Genomic DNA, 20976 nt, shown 5'->3' on the forward strand with positions numbered 1-20976 from the left:
CAAAAATGTCAGTAATTCCGCGACAGCTCTACTCATTCTCCATTTTACCTGAATGCATTTCCTTTGATATCTGAAGTATAAAGCTCCACAAACCATGACCATCTACGTCAGGTGGAATACAGTAGGCTTAAAGGCATATTAATATTCCAGTTTCAGGTGATGGTGACCACTGAACTGTGTTTTCCAGAGAGATGTGTTTGGGTGAGTCGCTTATGATATGATATGAACTTTATTTGTATAGCGCTTTTCAAAACATACCGGTAGTTCCAAAGTGCTGCACAGAACAGGATTAAAAACAAGAAGAAACAGACAGCTTACTACCGCAGCTCAGTGACGTCATGTAGGTTTTTGGTGGTCACCTTATTACCTAAAACTGGAGTATGAATAGGCCTTTAGTGAAGTAAAATCCGGTGTGCCAGCCAATTCTTCCCACTCTAAAGAGGGAGTGAGTAAACATACACACCTGTAGCCGAGTTTTACATGAAACTTTATTCTTAAGACAATAACAGAATAGGAAACAAAGCTGATTAACAGAAAATTAGTTAGAAACATTTCGTCATAATTGGTACAAATAACGTGAACTCTCTCTCTCTCTCACACACACACACACACACACACACACACACACACCTCTCCAACAGGTCAGATACGGCAGATATCCCAGGATGCAGTGGGGTAAGGTCACCAGCCGAACATATAGGTCATGGCCTTGGAGACCATGCTGTCTTCTTTCCGTGGCGTCTGTCTGTCCGTCAGCACCTAGTGGCAGAAAGGAACCATTACATTTAGAACACAGCAGCTCTACAAACTCAGAACGTCTGTCTGTCCGTCAGCACCTAGTTATGGAAATGAACCATTTTATTTACATTGGCACAGTCACAGGGGAAAATGTTCTCCCCCATTTTAGCCGACGAGATCGAAAATCTTAAAATGTTTAATAACTCTTGATCTAAATCATTCCGTCCAATTCTAAGAAAAGATTATGTGTTAGACGGCCCACCGCGGTCCCGTTGCTAGTCGCGTTGTTGTCGATCGCCTCTAGAGTGTTTTGGCTACATCAAGCTACTTCAGCCACATCCGGGATAACATTCGGTCCGTCGCTAAATGTGCTCCACTGCTATAAATCGCTGGGCGCTCTGATTTAATGGATTCAATAACCCCGGGCCCTCAAGGTGTTAAACACCATCATTAAACATTAAGAGCGGGGAGATAGATATACAATAACAACCCCCCCCCCCCCCCATGGGGGAGAGAAATAACAAAGCCCACCGGTGGTGCTGGGGTGGCGGTGGGAGCAAACAGTGCATAACAACAACCAGGAACCATATGCAGAAGGAAGGCAGGAAGAAGCATGCAGTCTATGTGAGCTTAAATAACCCACCCCATTTGGTCAGCTGTATACATCCGAATTGTAATGCAGCATATTAACCCCTCGAGTACCCTTGATCATAGCATGAAGCCGCTCGAGTATATCTGACTGAACTAACTCCGCAAGCTCCGTATCATTGGTAACACCTTTGAAGGAAGTAGGGAAGTGTCCCGTAAGAGTTGTGTGTGTATAGAGCCTATTGAGATTTGAGAATGGCCGACGGCGGCGTGGGGGGTTGATTACCTGGTAGTCGTCGCTGGAGGCTTTGTATGCGGCGCTGAGCGGCCTCATGGAGGAGCGGGGGGTGGAGGGAAGACCACCGTGAGCAGGGGAGAAGAGGGCCGAGGGGGCAGGGCTGATGATGGTGGAGTTGATCACTGCTTCTGACGCCTCCATCACAGACTGAAAATACATACACACACACATGGTTTAATGGTGGATTTCAATGCTTCGGATGCCTCCATCACAGCCTGAAAATATGTTCAGGGGTCATCGCCATTTCGGCTTGTGGTGGACAACAACGAGAGAACAACACTGTCTTCACTTATATTGCAGCCGTTTATTGAGCTGAGTTACAACGTTTCGAGAAGTGAAGACAGTGTGCGGGACCTCCGTTCTCTCATTATTCGCACTGGTTGTCTGCTCCGACGCACCTGTCCCTGTATGTGTGCCAAATGACTTTTTTATACAGAATGCCATGGACATACAAAATGAGTGGACAATAATGTTAGAAACACATAACAAGAGAGTTAAGGGGTCCCTGCAAAGAAAACATTTGAGTACCACTAGTAGGACTCCTAATATGTAAATAAGTGTTCTACATATTTTTACTTGGTAATCAGTAATGTGTCTTATGATCACAATAAGAACATTATGGACATATTGATGACCAACCCCTGCACATGCTTCAAAGCTCGTTCACTGCAAATACACATGCTTTAAAGCTAAATCAAATCTCTTTTGTTAGGCCAAGTCCCAATCTGTGATTTGTGAAATAGTTTCCTAAATAATTGGTGCAATATACTGTATATGTAGAATAATTCCCAGTTGAAGAAATCGCAGGTAGAGGCTTTAACCTTTGCTTTTTATGAAATAGCCAATGCTTGTTTTTTCCAATTCAAACACACTTTAATCTAATCTATTGTTAGTGTGTGAACACTTCAATTACTCTTTCAGCTGAAAATAGCCCATCTACAATAACATGCTCACAACGCGTCGCAAACTGTGGAATCCAGATGACTGAACTCAGTTCTGTGGCGACTGAGAACTTTAATCCATGAATACACAAACATGTTGTGAGGACTTCAACAATTCATTTATTTACTTTTTATTGTTTTTTCTTTTAATAATCATTTTTTTTTAATCGATTGGTTAAATTAACTGTCACGGTCACACCCAAGGGCACAACATACATTAATGTATTTTTCGAGAGGAAAAAAAAGCATTGGTAGATTGCAAAGCTAGTAGTAGCAAAGGTCCATCTAAATATTTGAAGAATCAGATAAACTGTAGCAGGAGAGAAGAAGCCTGATGGAGGGGAAAGGAATTGGTTGGAATAAAGTGGGGTGGTGACTCCCACCTGTCAGGTGAAAAGAAGCGGTTTGGACTCCTCGTGCACTGAAGGAAGCATGAGGTCAGTCCGTTGCTCTCCCACCCAGGTTACAAAAATTGTGGGACATTTTCTTTTAATTAATAAAATGGGCTACTGGACACTTACCTTGTCGATGCAGGGCTTCACTCCCACCATGAGCCAGTCTCCAAACACCTTGCCATCTTTAGACAGAGCCTTCCTGGCCTGTAGAACCGACTGGTACTGAAGGTGCATCCAGTTACCTGGACTGGACATCTGTGTGGACACACGCGCATGCACACAGATTTCACCTTCAATGTTCATTTCATGCCTGAAGGTGGTCTAATGACCGAAAGCTTGCTGAATTGAAAATAAAATTTAAATCTGATTTTGCAGATGTGAGTGTGCGGAGCCTCCCATTATCTTCACAGTGACTCCAGCACCTCTGGTCTGCTGGCACATGTCTGAGTGGTGGTTTGTTTTTTCCACTTTTATATTCAACATAAAAAAAAATCACACCCGTGTGAACTGAGTGGTGCAACTTCCCTCTATCTCTCCCTGCCCCCCCCCCCCCTCTCTCTGTAATTAGCAGGCAACAGTGCATCACTATCTCTCTCTCTCAATTTCTGGCACAACAGCGCCACTTTTGCCCCTACTGGTACTCTAAACATAGTCACATAGGTCAGGAGGACGGACATTGCTGTTCCTTGGAGTGGTTGCACCACTCAAAAAAAAAAAATAATAATAATGATAATATTAATAAAATAATAATAAACAGATATAATCTCTAGGGTTGTGACCTTAGCGGTTCCCTTTAACGATTACTAAAATCGATATGCTTTAAGTATTTGTTTCTACATTATTGCAAACATGTTTTCTGTACCCTTTGTGATTGAAAAATAATACAAAATACATTAATCATAAAAATAAATACAAAGTTTATGGTGGATCCGGTTCCGGGTAGCATGTTAGCAACCCTAATATAATCTTTCTGATCTTTTAGATTTGCTATTTGCTGTTGTGCCCAGAGAACAATGGGGAGAACAATAGGATCGTTGTTGGCCTCAGAATAGGGATGCATGTGGTTAAGGAATGCTGAACACAAAGATAAAGAACTGGTTCATGATTCTCGATCCTAACCTTGGCTGTCTGGATGAACTGTGAGTTCATGAAATCACAAAGCAGCAACAAAATACATCCCGTCTACAGATGGTGCAAAACTCTGGGGCAAAATTGCAAATTATTTTTGCAATTGCAAACACGGCTTGTGCAAGGGCTTGCTGTGATTGGCCAGTAGCCGCTTTGAGTGGCAGTCGGGGCAAACACTCGCCAGAACATTTACTATTTCTCTGCCTATCGGGTCGCAACTCGTCTGGAACGGTCCCGAGTCGGCTAAGCGAACTTCGCAACTTGCTCGCTTTATCTCGCTCGGTGGCATCTCACGTGGCTCATGTTCGCTTGAGGCGGCGGGCCTCTGTCACAGTCAGAAACTACACTTTATTGACAAAAAAACAAAACAAACAGTTTGCAGTTGTTGTAGGCGAGAGGCACTTCCACTTTGGCCACAGAAGCAGGGCCAGGTTATAAACAAAGCCGTATAGTTTATAGTTTGCATCCTTATTCCTAAACGTAATATAAGTATAACTTTGCCTAAACCTAACCTTATTCCTAAACGTAATCCCGGGTAAACTATGCCTAAACCTAACCTAACCTAAACACATTTCCTATTTGTTTTATCTCAGTAAAACAAAATGGTCCACCCCCCAAAAACGGGGCGAGTGTGTTTGAGGCGAGCGTTTGGTTCTTACCGTGTGTTTGAGAATGTTTCCATACTGAGCAAACTGCAGCAAAATGTATGAGGCCGACGCTGGTGGGAACCTAACACACACACACACACACACACACACACACACACACACACACACACACACACACACACACACACACACACACACACACACACACACACACACACACACACACACACACACACACACACACACACACACACACACACACACACACACACACACACACACACTTTTAAACTTTAGCTGATGAAAAATAGCAGAACTATAAGCCTGTAGCGTGGCACTCGGTGCCGCGATACGGGCTTGTAGATCTGCTATTTTTGAAAAGTCGTGAAAATGTGTCATTGCTTCTGGTGGGTCCCTGGAACAACAGATTTTCAGATGGGATTCAGCGGCCAATTACATATAATTTTTGGGGTCCTTGACATTAAATTCAGAAAACAGAAAAATGAGACAGACGACTATTTTGTAGAATCTGGTCTCAGTCCTAAATGGGAAATAATGAAAACTTACTTGAAAGAGTACAAGTAGTAAAATACTACTAGGATAATTGTACAAAGCAGTGATAATTATAGTAGCAGAGAGTAATATATTATTATTATCTGTTGTAGTAGTATTAGTTCTTTTGTACCCAAAAACAGTAACCCAGGTCTGATCCAGATGGTCATCGGACGACAGCGCCTCCCCCTGGCTGTAGAAGGGATCGACCTGAGCTGGAGACAGTATTACCTGTCTGCACGAACTACTGGACACTATGACACACACACACACACACACACACACACAGTTAGACAATTCACTCATTAAAACATTTTGTCATGATTGGTACAAATAGTGATTATACTTTTGTTACATTTTTAAACTAAACTAGAAAAAGTGCCCTTCCGGGCACAGGTCTCCACCAGGTTATCCACAGATCCGTGCAGTTAGAGGTAAAAACACTTTTGGGCCAGTTATAGTGCCACCTTGAGGCTGAGTTGAAATTGTTCATGTGGCATTTCGTCCTGGGCCTAGTGGGAATGTGGGTGCACAATTTCACGGAAATCACGCGATGTGTTCATGATTTGCAGCATTTTGTTTGAAACTGAGCACTCCTGTGAACTTTGGAAGCCAATCTTAACCAATCAGGATGGAGTCTGATGAATCTGAAAGACCCGTTTCGTTGAATGGCTCTAGAGAGACTGTGTACCAATTTGCGTGATGTTTGGACAAAATCTGTAGGTGTACTGTGCAAAAACTTGTTTTGCACAAAGCGGCCTCCTGGTGGCGCTATAACAGGCCGTTCTGGAAAGTTTGGGGCAGAGGTTCATGGTTGGCATCCAGGGAGTGTGTGTGCAAAATTTGGCATCGACCGGGTTAACGGTGGCTGAGATTAGCTGTTCACGGACGGACGGACGGACGGACGGACGGACGGACACACGGACACACGGACGGACGGACGGAGTGCAAAACATACTCTCCCCATGCCTTCGGCTGGTGGAGACAATAATTTGATAAAACTTTAAAGCTCTGTATTGTGAATCGTGATTGTAAACGGGGTGATCAGACCCCCAGATGCGATAGTGGAGTGGTGGACTGTACCAGAATAATAAATACAAACTTTATTTGTATAGAATACAAATGTATTATTGTATGACATACAAATGCAGCAGAGTGCTTTACAGAGCAGAAAAGAGAAAAACAAGAAACAAATTTCAAATATCATTAAAACAAGCAAAAACAGAATAACGTTAAGACAATAAAACAATAGCAAAGAGCCTAAAACTAGGCAGAACATTTACAGTTCATGAATAATATTCAACTAAAAGCAAGAGTGAAGAGGTGGGTTTGAGCTGTGCTTTAAAGACGTCTACATCTAAGCTGTAGAGGGGCTTTATTCCAGGCTGTCGGCCAGTAGAAGCAGAAAGCTGCCTCACTGTGTTTCCGCCTCACCGAAGAAGCAGCAACATGTAATATAGTAGTATAATATAAGTACTTCTACTTGTTACCTGTTCCTGGAGTTGACCCCAACATAGGAGACTGGAACATCAAGAAAGGCTGGAGAGACACACAGACAAGACAGTTTAAAACATATATGTCAAACTCAAGGCCCGGGGGCCAAATCAGGCCCGTGAATGAATTATCTTTGGCCCGCGGGATGATATTGAATTAGTATTAGAACGGGCCCTCTGGTATATTGCACGGACCACCATAATACTACAAGTCCCACAATGCACTGCGAGTGCATTGTCACGTATCGAGGGCCCGCAAGCGCAAGCATGCGTCTTCTCTTCACTATTGATCAGCAGTGAAAGTATATCACTTGTGGTCAACTTTCAGCTACCCCTCTCCCCAAAAATGGCCCGTGTGTTGAAACACAGTCCGGCCCTCGACTTGTACCAATTTCTTTATTTTGGCCCACTGTGTAATTGAGTTTGTCATCCCTGGTTTAAAATGTTGAAATGTTTAAAATGAGAAAAGCTGCAGAGACACACACACAGACAGTTTAAAATGCTGGACTACGTTGTCCATAGAAACAACCCTTGTGATCTTTGGTGTCTCCCAAGGGGTTCTGTAAAAACAGTGTCTGCCCTACTTCTAATTCTAGCAACAAATTGACAATCTACAAGCTCAAAATGCGTCGCAGTGCGTTGACACGAGCTGTACGCGAGAAGGTGGCCGGGAATTCCAAGGCTTCCCAGACGTGAATCTATAACCTTGCATCACCAGGATTTTCCAAACGGCTTTACTTACCACCAGTCCTGTGAAATACGGAATCGTTTGGAAACTAAAAGACGAGTCCCGTTCATTACGGGACATATTTGTTCTATATTTTAAGGTCGGAGAATAAATATGAATGACGGAGCGATTTATTTCACAATTCTGCTGTCCGCTCTGCTCCCCCCACTCACTTACTGCCTGTGAGCTGACTGTGTGAACCTGGTGTCTGAGAATGCACTCAGCAGCAGCTTATTGGCTCATTTACTCATGACACGACCAATGGGTTAGCTGTTAGCGCTTTCAGTGTTGATACGATCCCCCCCACACCCTGGGATCTAATCAAACCACATCAGATCACAACAAACTTGAAAGCATGACAATGTGATGACAGTACTACCGGCTCAGAAGTCAGATCACGAGTCGCCAGTCCGGACATTTTATGACCTGTCAGCCAGTCCGTGATAGAAAGGTTGGGAAGCCCTGCTAAACCATGTCTGCCTGCTGGTCTTACTTGCTTGTGTGAGCTGAGAGGTGTGGTTGCTATGGCAGCAGTGGAGGTCAGGTCGTCGTAGATACTGCGGATGGGCGGCGCGCCACTCTTGTCTTTGGGGGCGGGGACAACAGGCTGAGAGCCTCCTGAAAAAAGGAATCAATAACATAATAAGTAGGCTGGCCCCAGCCTGTGTGGTTACGTTCTAGAGGGGCTCCTCCCCTCCCCAACCTGGGGAGAGCAACGGACTGACCTCATGTGTCCTTCAATATATGAGTCCAAGCTGCTTCTTTTCACCTGACAGGCTTATATCTACAAACTCACAACTTGTTGCACCGTGATGCGTTCTGAGCTTGTAGATCTGCTGTTTTTTCTTCAGTAGTTATGTAAAAAGGTTTTTACAACGGTACACACACACACACACACACACACACACACACACACACACACACACACACACACACACACACACACACACACACACAGAGACGCACGCAGACACACAGAGACGTGGCACATTTATAGTATGATTGACACAGTGATATGTAGAGTTGTGGAGGTTAGTTGTTGTTACCGGTGTGCTGGAAGCTCCTGTGTTCTGTAGTGGGTGTGGACATGCTGAACGCTCGTGGCTGGGGGCTGGCGGGGGCGGGCAGGTCCCCCATCAGAAAGCCCGGCAGGAACTGGGCCCCAGGGCCGGGTTTGGGGGAGGTGGGCGAGCCCAGGGTCATGGGTTCAGAAGACGCTGTCGAGAGGAGACAAATACTTCCTGTTAGCAGTGAGCAGGGTTGGGATCGTTTAGGATTGTTAATGATTCCCTCTAAGGTAGTTTAAGTGATTTTCTTTGATTGTTTGTTCAGTAGCAGGAGTCTCCATGTCTAAACAGAAAATATAGGCTATTACATTCAAATTATATGGGTGAACTCTGCCCCGTTTTCACAAACTAACTCGGTACCCCTCTCGATCTCTCTGTCTCACACACACACACACACACACACACACACACACACACACACACACACACACACACACACACACACACACACACACTTTAATAACGGTCTTCTTCAATATAAAGGTTAACCTGTGCTGCATAACAAGTAATTAAAACTAGGAATAAATTACTACTGCCTACTGACACTATAGTGATGAGGGCGAGGCTACTGTAAACTTGTCTTATACTACGTTCACATTGTAAACAAACAAAAGTACAACAAAACAAAACAATGAACATGACAGCAGCCAAATGCGTTTCGTCGTTTAATTATGAAAAATATAAATTAAACAACATATACAAGTAATAAAGTGATGAAGACATACCGTGTATATCCATGGAGGATGAACCGTTAGCAGAAGAATGTGTGACAGTAAAACAAACAATAAAATCTGATGTTCGGTTAAAAAACGTACAACAACGTAATCTCCACACTATTCGTTGGTTTAGTTTAGTTACAGATTAAATGTTTCTTAAATGATAAAACGTCAGGAGGACTGTACTACTATTAGTCTACTCGGCTAGTCTAATCTTACTTTTCAAACCAAACATAAGCGGTATGCTAAGGCACCAGAATATGACATCACCTCCGTCGCCTCCAGCGTGCGTAGCGTTCCAAGGTGCGTTCAAGGCTTAGGTTAAAGGCAGGTCGTATTTTGGCACATACCAGTTAATGGCCAAATATAGGCGATGTAGAAGGAGACGACACCACATGGCTCTAGGCTGCCAGTGTATGATCTGAGATTAGTTGTGCTAAAATAAAAATAGGGGAATGTTTGAACTTTGAAGTTAAATAAAAGGAAAAATATATTTTTCCAAGAGGTCTACCGTCTTGAACGTACCATCATGGTCACCCTCCCACCCTCCACGTTACAACGTGCGTATTGCGTGCTTACGTCATCATGATGCCGGTGAGCAGTGTTGCCATGTCCGCTTATTATAAGCGATTTCTTTATTGGCTTGTTTGTTTTTGTTTACTACTTGTTTCCTATGTTATGTTTAACCAGTGTTTACTTTTTAATTCAAATTAAAGTATATTTGTCTGCGGACCCACATCTTAAAAAAAAATATGCCAGGGAGCCGCATACAATAATTTTGTTTGCTTGTTTCTCTCCCAAAACCTGACCGGTGCCGGTGAAGCCGGACTCAGAGGCGGACACAGCAAGCAGCCAGGCTGCAGCAGCTCTGCTCTTTAATTATGTCATCCTTCCTGACTACTGTGATGCAACTTTATACAAGATACATCACCATGGTAATTATTATTACACTTCTAATTCATCTAACTAATAGCAAATATAAATGCACATGTGTTTATTTAGCTGTTTAGAGTTCGTACGCTTAATTCAAAGCCTGTAAAAGTTGTGTGTTACTTGTTAGCTTCATTTGTTTTTGCCAAAGGTAACTTTCACTTACAATGTTTACTTTTTACTTTGTTATTTATTATTTCACGAATGGGACTGAAAGATTGCAAATGAGCTCACTGGCATAATATGTCTCCTTTCCTCCTTTTTTTTCTTAGTTATGTTAGAATTAAACAGACTAATCTGTCTCTCCTTCTGTCTGTCTGTCTGTCTGTCTGTCTGCCTGTCTGTCTGCCTGTGTGTCTGTCTGCCAGGTCTGTCACACCCACTTAACATACTGAACGCACCCATTTAATACACTGAAAGTACAGTATACAGGTCAGTGAATATAATACTAGAGTACCAAGAATTCAGGAGGCTTGCAGTGTTCGTTCCTCCCCCCCCCCCCCCCCCTTTAACCAGGTTTAAGTATTCACAAGGTTCAGGTATTTTACCAGTATTACCTAAAGATTTACCAGGGTCAGTTATTTCAGCTAGAGTGTTTATTTACCAGGGAAAATAAAGGTATTCATTCACCAGTGTCAGGAATTTACCATGATAGTCACCAATCATGTGTCACCAGGGTTCGGTGACACATGATTTATAGCAATACGTTAGTTTGTTAGTAGTTACCAGTATTAGATAGTTAGTATTTACAGGGATTTAGTAGTTAGTATTTAACAATAAGTACCAAGTTACCAGGCTTGGGTATTAGTTAGTATTTGTGTTTGGTAATTAGTACTTTTCAGGCTTAGGTAGTTTGAATTTATCACGGTTAAGTAGTAGTTAGATTTTAGTTTGGTAGTTTGTACTTACTAGTACTTACCTAGGCTTAGGTAGTTGGTATTAGTGTTTGGTAAGGTAGTATAGTACCAGGGTTAGTAGTATAGCCAGCCATTGATAATAGCGCCCTCCAGGATGGCAGACGGTGGGCATTGCGTTGCCCAGCTCCGGGTGCTGTTGCTGGGCATGCTGTTGGTGGTGGCGGCAGTGTGGGCAGCAGCGGACAGCCAGGATTACTACGCCTTGCTGGGAGTCAGCAGAGATGCGACCACCCGGGAGATCAGGAAGGCCTTCAAGAAGCTGGCCCTGAAAATTCACCCAGACAAAAACCCAGTGAGTGGACCCTAATATATAATAATAAAAAAACGGTAACTGCATGTTGTTTTTCTTTTAAAAGTGTGTGTGTGTGTGTGTGTGTGTGTGTGTGTGTGTGTGTGTGTGTGTGTGTGTGTGTGTGCCCAGCTTAGTGTGTGCCTGTGAATTTTAGCGAGGATTTGATTGGCCGATCACCACATACATAGCGATGACTAAGTTGTTTGAGCAAAGTACATATTGAGGGTAAAAAGTGAGGGCAGAAAATTTGAAGACGGAATGACAGAAAAGTGAGGACGCCAATGGCCAATTGTGATTGGCCGGAATGTGATGATGTATGATGATAAGAGCGCCCCTCACTTCACACACAAGTGTTTATTTTTTTGTATCAGTCTGGGACCTACACTACTGGTAACTGGACCCTTTTCCACCAAAATAATGTTGGTTCTAGTCTAGAACTGCATGGTTCCTTCCTTTCATAGACGGAAAGGTAGACAGACAGACACCTCCTTCGGCTCTGGAGCGTCTGTATCTCAGGCACCATCTTAAAGGGAAGGAAGCCACAGAAGCTTCTGCGTGTGTGTCACAGAGAGTATGTTCGGTAGGCCAATCAGAGGCAGGTTAGTCACTTGAGTGGCATCGTGCCTTACGCGTATCGGCTTGACTTCCGCCTTGCCTGTGCTTCCATGTGATGCAGGTCATTGCAATGAATTGCAGCGGCCAATGATGTTGACGATCTGTGGTTCTGTTGTAGATTCTTGGAACCCTGGTGCTTTCACAGAACCGTCCGTGAACTGGCCCGTGTTTCCACCAGTTTTACACAGGACCATTGGGGTTCTGCGTAATTGGGGGGCGGCATAGCCAGCATAGCTGGTTAGAGCCTTGGGAGCAGGAGTCCACATCCCAGTTGCCTTTTTCATTTGATTTAAGCCATTGTTTATAACACATCTGCGTCTTCCAAACTGTAGAATAGTGTAACCCACTTTAGTTCCCAGTTCAGGGAAAGGAAAACCACGTTTTCTTTTTTGTTCCAGTTCTGAACCAACGTTTAGGGTTCTGAACAAATTGATTCTCAGTGGAAACACACTGAACACTGATGTCAACTGATTGTCTGATAACCAAATGCTGATATTGTGGAGTTGTGCACTCTAGTCTAATGTTGACTAGGAGAGCTGAATCATCAGCGAAAAGAAACAGGTTTACGATCACAGGCTTAACTTCATAATCATATTATAATGATGATAATAATAACACTTCTATCTCATTTATATAGCGCTTTTCTTGGTAGTCAAAGACACTTAAAAGGACAGAGCAAACAAACCAAAACAACTTCATTAAGAGAATAACTATAGTTAAAAGGGATAAAAACAAAAAAGAAAATGGCACAAAGTTAATGTCATTAACATACTGTATGTGTTTGTACGTGGCATTTGACCTAGTTATGATGGCCATGCAGATATTACCTTTGTTCTCATGTTTTTGTTAATTAAAAAGTACTAGAACGGTGCCCGTTGTAGCCTCTACGAGCACCGGCCTACTATTATGTCTGTGTCCCTTTTATGCCCATATATTGAGTTCTTTGTCAGGCATGCCCAAATATGGAGTCTATGCTGTCGTCAGAATGATGAGAACAGGCCAGCTCAACATATGGACGCTGGGCAGAGCCCGGGCAGATTACTTTTTGGGGCGGTTCTGGACAACCATGAGTCCGACCAACACTGGGCACGGTACCCCCTGTGGTGGTGTGGAACGCGTGTGTCGAATTTGAAGTCGGTGGGGTGAAGGTTCTCGAGTTACGTGGATTACAGACGTACAGAGACTTTGTGCATTTATAGTTAGATTATACAGATTTCTTTTTCTTTTTGAGTATATTTTTTACTTGTTTACTGAGGCATTACACTGTCTCTCTGCATTTGATGTATGTGAGTTCTCAACGGGCTGAACATTAAAGCCCGGCCCTAACTGTACTGGGCCAGCCTGAGACCTGGCAGATTAGCATACATTTTAGGCCCGACCCAGCCCTAAAACGTCGGGTTTAGGTTTAGGCAGAATTTGAGAACTCTATACATGTAGGTGAGAGTGTCTGCTAAATGCCTACAGTACATTGTAAATTCTGTCTCTCTCTCTCTCTCTGTCTCAGAACGACCCATCCGCTCACGACGAGTTTGTGAAAATGAACCGAGTATACGAGGTTCTGAAGGACGAAGACTTGAGGAAGAAATATGACAAATACGGAGAGAAAGGTCTGGATGAATCCGAGGGCCAGCGCTACGAGAGCTGGAACTATTACCGCTATGACTTTGGTGCGTGAGTATATGGCAACGAATTACTATAACCTTTGTGTCTGGGACGTAACTATGAATTACTATACCCCTTGTGTCTGGGACATAACTATGGAGGAAGCACAATCATTGATTGATTGAAATTTGTATTCACAGCATGTAGAATGGGTACATTTCAACAAAAGTACAGGTCAATACAAAAACTGCTACGAGGATAAAACCAGAAAAAAGCACTAATACTTGTTTACATCAGGGTCCTCTATTTTCAATTCATCAGAACATTTAAAGACGTACATACTGTATATACAATTCTATGCAAACAAAGAAATCATCATATATAGAGTTAAAATGTGTACAGTATGGAAAGGGGGGGGGGACTCATTTGAGCTTGTGTCAAGAGTGCCTCGTGTTTGGTACTCAAAACAGCTTTAGCAGGCCATTAGCTACCAGCCACAAACTATTTATAACGCTGTGACGAGACCCCATAGCGTAAACACCATGCCAGCTATTTTCAGGTGGAGCGAACAAGACCCGCCAAAGGGAGGGAGGAGAGCTAATATAAGAGCGGCCATGGATTAAAGCTGTCAGTTGTCAGTCGACTGATTTCAAGTCCTTTGGATTCCATAACAGTGAGCATGTCTTCCGCAGTGATGCAAATAGCCTGCGTCCTGCATCCTTTTTGACTCACTGAATTGAGAAAGGACGCAATCATGCCACCCTCCTGGGGGTCCTGGGATGCAATACTGTACTCGATACTGTACTCTAACGTCCTTGAAGTAGGACTAGCTCTCAAGGCCACTTTCGGTTACTATTTTAACAGTACTGGGTTTGGTGATGCTCTACTGTATATCAGCGGTCCCCAAACCTTTTTGGCCGTGCACCCCCTGTTACCTCCTGACCTAGCTGATGCACCCCCAACGCTCAGTCTTGTTGTATTTGGACGAATTTGTTTTTATGATTATGGCAAATAATCACAGAATGTCACTGCACTGAAAGACATGAAGCTGCTGTATAGAGCGTCGCAGTCCCTCCCCCTTTCAGAAAAACGAGTGGCCCAGGAAATGAAAACCCAATGCATTCTCCCATAGGCATTTCTTATTTAATTTATTTAAAGACCTTTTAAGCACCGTACGAAGCCAACTCTTGTCGTGACAAATCATGACAACACACACAATTTTTCGGGCCAAACAAAGAAAGTAGTAAAAAACGGCAGGTTACAACACTTTTTTTGTTGTTTTTCTTTTTTGTAATTATTTGTTTGGCCCGAAAAGTTTTGTGTGTTGTCATGATTTGTCACGACAAGTGTTGGCTTCGTACGGCGCTTAAAAGGTCTTTAAATAAATTAAATAAGAAATGCCTATGGGAGAATGCATTGGGTTTTCATTTCCTGGGCCACTCGTTTTTCTGAAAGGGGGAAGGACTGCGATGCTCTATAGAGGGTATGTGTGTGACATCATCAAACCCGGAAGTTATCCAGGAACCCCTACTGAGTGGCAAAAAACTGCTTTCTGGCCTTGACAGACCATACATCCGAACAGAAAAGTTGTATTTGATTGCATTAAACGACATTAAACTCACTTTGTCACTCGATTTGCAATTCACTTTATGCATGTGCATACCCTCTATACTCCCGCAGCTGCTCTACTATACATCTCCTTGCACTAGTGTTTTACCAGATTTTGCCGTCATGTCACGCACCCCCTAGAGGGCGTTCGCACAAGTCAAAGACTTACAATTTGTCACACACGTTACCGCAGTGAAATTTGTTCTCCGCATTTGACCCATCTCTTGGAGCAGTGAGCGGTAAGCTGCAGCCATGCTGCACTCGGGAATCATTTGATTAGTTCATTTGACCCCCCAATCCAACCCATTTTTACAGTCTTTGGTATGACCTGGCCGGGGATCGAACCCCGACCTCCCAGTTTCAGGGCAGACACTCTAACCACAAGGCCACTGACTGGTATTGTCTGTATTGTATTGTATTGATATTGTCTGAATTAATTGTTTGTTTACGTACTAAAAGACTTTGAGAGCTGTCACAGCATACAATAGCTGGGAGGGAATTCGTCAAAAATCATCAAGATTGTGCACTTGCCTTGGTGACAAGTTTTAGATTTTTGGCATGGTGTTAGGTATGGGCATAAAAAAATTGTCAGATTCGATAGATGGATTTGTCTGTGGAACACTGACCTTTTAAACCTGTCTGTCTGTCTAGGTATCTATGACGATGACGAGGACATCATCACTTTGGACAGAAGCGACTTTGGTAAGGAAGGAGAGAATGCCTGTTGTTTGTTACTGCATATGGTTTCAGTTTCAGTTTATTTTTTATTTATAGTGCAACATCACCCCAAGGGGTCTCTGTGACATTTACAACAATAACACAGCAAAACTAGAAAAAGTGCCCTTCCGGGCACAGGTCTCCACCAGGTTATCCACAGATCCGTGCAGTTAGAGGTAAAAACACTTTTTGGCCAGTTATAGCGCCACCTTGAGGCTGAGTTGAAATTGTTCATGTGGCATTTCGTCCTCTGCCTAGTGGGAATGTGGGTGCACAATTTCACGGAAATCACGCGATGTGTTCATGATTTGCAGCATTTTGTTTGAAACTGAGCACTCCTGTGAACTTTGGAAGCCAATCTTAACCAATCAGGATGGAGTCTGATAAATCTGAAAGACCCGTTTCGTTGAATGGCTGTAGAGAGACTGTGTACCAATTTGCGTGATGTTTGGACAAAATCTGTAGGTGTACTGTGCAAAAACTTGTTTTGCACAAAGCGGCCTGCTGGTGGCGCTATAACAGGCCGTTCTGGAAAGTTTGGGGCAGAGGTTCATGGTTGGCATCCAGGGAGTGTGTGTGCAAAATATGGCATCGACCGGGTTAACGGTGGCCGAGATTAGCTGTTCACGGACACACGGACGGACACACGGACGGACGGACGGACACGCGGACGGACGGAGTGCAAAACATACTCTCCCCACATGCCTTCGGCCTGGTGGAGACAAAAACAGCAATAACACAATAGCGAAGAAGTAAAGCATAATACAGTGTCAATACACATGGCTGACATACAGTAAGTATCATGTAAGTATCAAGTTCATGCCGTTTAGACGATGGGTTGTTGCTGACTGCAATACTGTCCCATTGGCTTAGAGGTCGGCTAGAGGCAAAAAGTGTCAGGACGATAGGTCGTCACTACGGCAGCCAATGAGAAATTGGTCGTCAAAGCCATCCCAAGACAAAATTGACCACCTTGCTTTCCAAGTAAGTAGCCTTGCCGAGAGTAACTATCAGCACTATTTAGTATTTATCACCGGTGTCATTTCTCACTTGCAGTTGTTCTGTCCCCTGTACCATGTTGATCTGTTCCTGTATTGTACTGTATTGTATTGTGTTTTTGTATGGACATGGTGTTGGGTGCTTGCACATACAGTATGCACACATGGCATCAACGCATGGTGTTGTGTGCTGGCACACTACACTTTGTCTTTCTTTTATCTGTATTGTACTGTGTTTTTGTATGGACATAGTGTTGGGTGCTTGCACATATGCACACATGGTATCAACGCATGGTGTAGTGTGCTGGCACACTACACACTGTCTTTCTTTTATCTGTATTGTACTGTATTTTTGTATGGACGTAGTGTTGGGTGCTTGCACATATGCACACATGGCATCAACGCATGGTGTTGTGTGCAGGCACACTACACTTTGTCTTTCTTTTATCATTCATTTTTTAAGAACCTGCCCAAGGACTACAGATGAGATTTAGCTTCGGCTAACTCTGGCCCATTTACATTGAAGTGAAAACTGACATGTTGATTAGTGAGCTTTGTCCCTGTCAAATAAATATATAAAAATAAATAAAACTATGTATGATATTGTCTTGTTTCAGACGCGGCAGTAAACTCTGGGGAGATCTGGTTCATCAACTTCTATTACCCACGATGCTCTCACTGCCATCAACTGGCTCCCACGGTACCATACTTACAATACACGCACGCACGCACGCACGCACGCACGCACGCACGCACGCACGCACACACACACACACACACACACACAGATACAGATGTGCACATGTTTCACACAGACACATGACACGTGTGTGTGTGTGTGTGTGTGTGTGTGTGTGTGTGTGTGCGTGCGCAGTGGAGGGAGTTTTCTAAGGAGATGGCAGGAGTCATCAGGATCGGAGCAGTGAACTGTGGAGACAACAATCGATTGTGTCGCAGTAAAGGCATCAACAGCTACCCCAGTCTGTACATCTACACCGCTGGACAGGTAACTAAGCAAGATCAGGGCCAAAATCAGACTTTTTCGTGCAAAGGGCCACCCAAATGTATAGTGTGTTTGGCCACGGACCCCTCATCTGAAAATCTAGGGATGTCAATCGATCGATTAACTGGCTAGTTGATAAGCAGCGTGTTAGACGTCCAATGACACGCCCGAAAATATCAATATTATTTTGATACTGTACATCACGTGGTCTCAGTGAAAACGGTCTGAAAACTCTCACGGCGGGGCGCACTGAGCACTGGCTACCAGGCTTAGCAGGTTAGGCTAGTCATTTGGATGGCAGATTTGCATTCGTACTGGCCAAATATGGCAATATGGCTTATTTTTTTAACTGGCCCACATGTACGTTCCTCGGCCACGCGTGCACGCAGACAGCATCACATTCACAGAAAACTGCCCAATGATAGAACCGCAGTATTTTCGATTCGTATTTACTGTTACGTTTAATTGAAGAATTTCTTAGCGGCGATTAATGGATTAACGATTAACATCCCTAATAAACATCCTTTAATGGATTGTGTCGGGGCCTTCCACAGTAAAATTAGTACTTTCCCATGTGTTGATCTAAATTAGGGTGACACATTGTTAGCTTTCCACCACTGGTTTTAACTGGCATTCCTCTCGTTTTGGCGGTGACGTCACAGAAGTCAGAGAAGTACTTTGGGGACCGCTCCATGAAAAGTCTGGTCCAGTTCTCCATGCAGTTTGTTAAAACCACCGTCACGGAACTGTGGCAAGGTAAGGACTGCTGTATTATACGCATGCACGCACGCACGCACGCACGCACGCACGCACGCACGCACGCACGCACGCACACACCTAGAGTGACTTACATTAAGCATAATCACATCGATCTATAAATGTGCCACGTGTGTACGTCTGTAATGCACGTAACTGGAGAACCTTCCACCCCACCGACTTCAAATTCGACACACGCGTTCCACACTCCCACGGGGAGTGCGGTGCCCCGTGTCGAGTCCGTCGGATAGCCGGTTGTCCAGAACCAGCACTATATGCATTATACACTATAGAGTGCTATGTCTACATAAAATGCTATCTAAGTTACATAAAATGTAGCCTTTGTATACCGGTTTGCCTGTATTTCGTCGACGCTAGGGCAAGTGCTACGGGCTAAGATGTAGTCTGAAGAGGTGGGTTTTCAGACTACAGCACATGCACATCTATGTAAAGTTTTATTATGCTGTGCTAAGTTAATGATGCTCCTTGTATTATTCTTTAGTTCTACACTTTGCTCATTTGGTTCTGTTTTCTCGTGATGTTTATGTTTGCTAGGCAACGTGTTCACCGAGATAGAACGAGCGTTTTCATCAGGAATTGGCTGGATCATTACCTTCTGCTCTGACTCTGGAGGTAACGCACGCACGCACACACACACACACACACACACGTTGGCTTAGTCGTGGGGACGTTTTACGTCTTTGGTATTACACCAGCCAACTCAGTGGCCTTGTGGTTAGAGTGTCCGCCCTGAGACTGGGAGGTTGGGGTTCAATCCCCGGCCGGGTCATACCAAAGACTGTAAAAATGGGACCCAATGCCTCCCTGCTTGACACTCAGCATCAAGGGTTGGATTGGGGGTAAGTCCCTGCGACATACTAGCGTCATGTCCAGGGGGTGTACTACAGAAACAGGAGATAGGCTCCTGCCCTATGGGCCTCATGGCTCGGCAAGGCTACTTACTTACTACACCAGCCAATAAGGGACCACCATTCTTGGTGACGTAACTAAGTTTCAAGGTTCGTATAAGGTCAATAACGGGTCTAAAGGATTTAGAACAGCAGTTGTATTAGACATTAGTTAGTAACACTGAAAGTAGAGAAGATTTAGACTAGCAGTTGTACCAGGCAGTAGACAGTACCGGACACTGTACTTCAAAGTAGCTTATATAGGGCCTCAGAGCAGCAGTCGTACCCAGACAGCAGTGAGCTTTAGGACTCGGAGCAGCAGTCGTACCCAGACAGCAGTGAGCTTTAGGACTCAGAGCAGCAGTCGTACCCAGACAGCAGTGAGCTTTAGGCGGACGCTTTTCCGAACAGTCATTGGTCCGACGACCGGATTAAGGTTGGTGAGAGATGCGTTAAGGTTGGCGACTGGATTAAGTTTGGTGAGGGATGCGTGGAAAACGACCGGATTAAGGTTGGTGAGGGATGCGTTAAGGTTTGTGACTGGATTAAGGTTGGTGAGGGATGCGCTGCTTCCGTGGGAGGTTAGGTTAGGGTTAGGTTAGGGTCTTTGTCTACCGAGCAATCTTCGTTCCTACTCTCACCTCTGGTGGAGCTGTTGCCCCCGCGACCCGACAACGGATAAATTGAAGATGGATGGATGGATGGATAGGGTTTGATGTATATAATTTTTTGGAAGCGGTGATGCCAGTGGTGAGCGCACGTCATGGTGCGCTCTGCTTGTGCACAAGTAGGCCATACATGGCCTACTTGTGTGCAAGGTGAAAGTGCATCTCGAGAGAGAGCATTTCTACTAGTTATGATCTGTGTTGACAAATGCTACACACATGCACGCAAACACTCATTCACAGTACACCACACTATATAATCTATAATGTTTCATTTACATAATGTTTGACCTGTCTGTCTGTCAGATTGTCTGGAGTCTTCAACCAGACAGAAGCTGGCTGGCATGTTGGTAAGGTAACATTATAATTGACGTTGACAATTACAAAAGTATACGGTTACTGTAAATAATATTTCAGAAATAAACTGTGTGGGTGTGTGTGTGTGTGTGTGCGTGTGTGTAGGATGGTCTTGTTAAAGTTGGCTGGATAGATTGCGGTACTCAAGCAAACCTCTGTGACAGTTTCCAGGTAAGCATAATAATAAAGCAGAAACAACCCTCATTGTTATGTAGAAGTGACTGCAATTTCAGAACCAGACAAGAATGTCTGTTTTGATCAGGGTTTTCACGCTAATCTATACTTCTATAGTACAGTGGTTCCCAAACCTTTTCATGTCAGGACCCCCAAATTGACACTAATTAGCGCGTGGACCTG

The 20976-nt window shown here is 44.0% G+C and overlaps 2 protein-coding genes across 2 annotated transcripts in view; one reads left to right on the plus strand and one right to left on the minus strand.

Moving 5' to 3' along the window:
• Positions 1-479: 479 nt before the first annotated feature.
• Positions 480-9484, minus strand: nup35 (nucleoporin 35). The gene is made up of 9 exons (XM_083776464.1): positions 9261-9484; positions 8515-8685; positions 7962-8086; positions 6739-6787; positions 5382-5502; positions 4748-4817; positions 3087-3215; positions 1613-1771; positions 480-759 (listed from the first exon to the last, which is right to left on the minus strand). Exons 1-9 carry the CDS (start codon positions 9271-9273, stop codon positions 682-684), a joined length of 915 nt encoding a protein of 304 aa, XP_083632590.1. The 5' UTR covers positions 9274-9484; the 3' UTR covers positions 480-681.
• A 591-nt stretch (positions 9485-10075) lies between these two features.
• dnajc10 (DnaJ (Hsp40) homolog, subfamily C, member 10) overlaps positions 10076-20976 on the plus strand; it is a 32036-nt gene continuing 21135 nt past the window's right edge. The window contains exons 1-11 of the mRNA XM_083776358.1: positions 10076-10186; positions 10550-11000; positions 11072-11390; positions 13510-13672; positions 15867-15917; positions 17548-17630; positions 17805-17936; positions 18596-18689; positions 19245-19322; positions 20569-20612; positions 20725-20790. Coding sequence (XP_083632484.1) covers positions 11193-11390; positions 13510-13672; positions 15867-15917; positions 17548-17630; positions 17805-17936; positions 18596-18689; positions 19245-19322; positions 20569-20612; positions 20725-20790 — 909 coding nt within the window. The 5' untranslated portion in view covers positions 10076-10186; positions 10550-11000; positions 11072-11192. The remainder of the gene's footprint in view (positions 10187-10549; positions 11001-11071; positions 11391-13509; positions 13673-15866; positions 15918-17547; positions 17631-17804; positions 17937-18595; positions 18690-19244; positions 19323-20568; positions 20613-20724; positions 20791-20976) is intronic.

The sequence above is a fragment of the Protomyctophum parallelum genome, assembly GCF_964188405.1.
Source record: "Protomyctophum parallelum genome assembly, chromosome: 11".
NCBI lineage: Eukaryota > Metazoa > Chordata > Actinopteri > Myctophiformes > Myctophidae > Protomyctophum > Protomyctophum parallelum.

What these genes read in the sequence shown, in the direction of transcription:
- nup35 (XM_083776464.1), bottom strand. An exon ending in GGGGTCAACTCCAGGAACAG is followed by an intron (nt 5,503 to 6,738) that starts GTAACAAGTAGA and finishes TGTGTGTCATAG; the next exon opens with TGTCCAGTAGTTCGTGCAGA. An exon ending in GAAACATTCTCAAACACACG is followed by an intron (nt 3,216 to 4,747) that starts GTAAGAACCAAA and finishes GTGTCCACACAG; the next exon opens with ATGTCCAGTCCAGGTAACTG.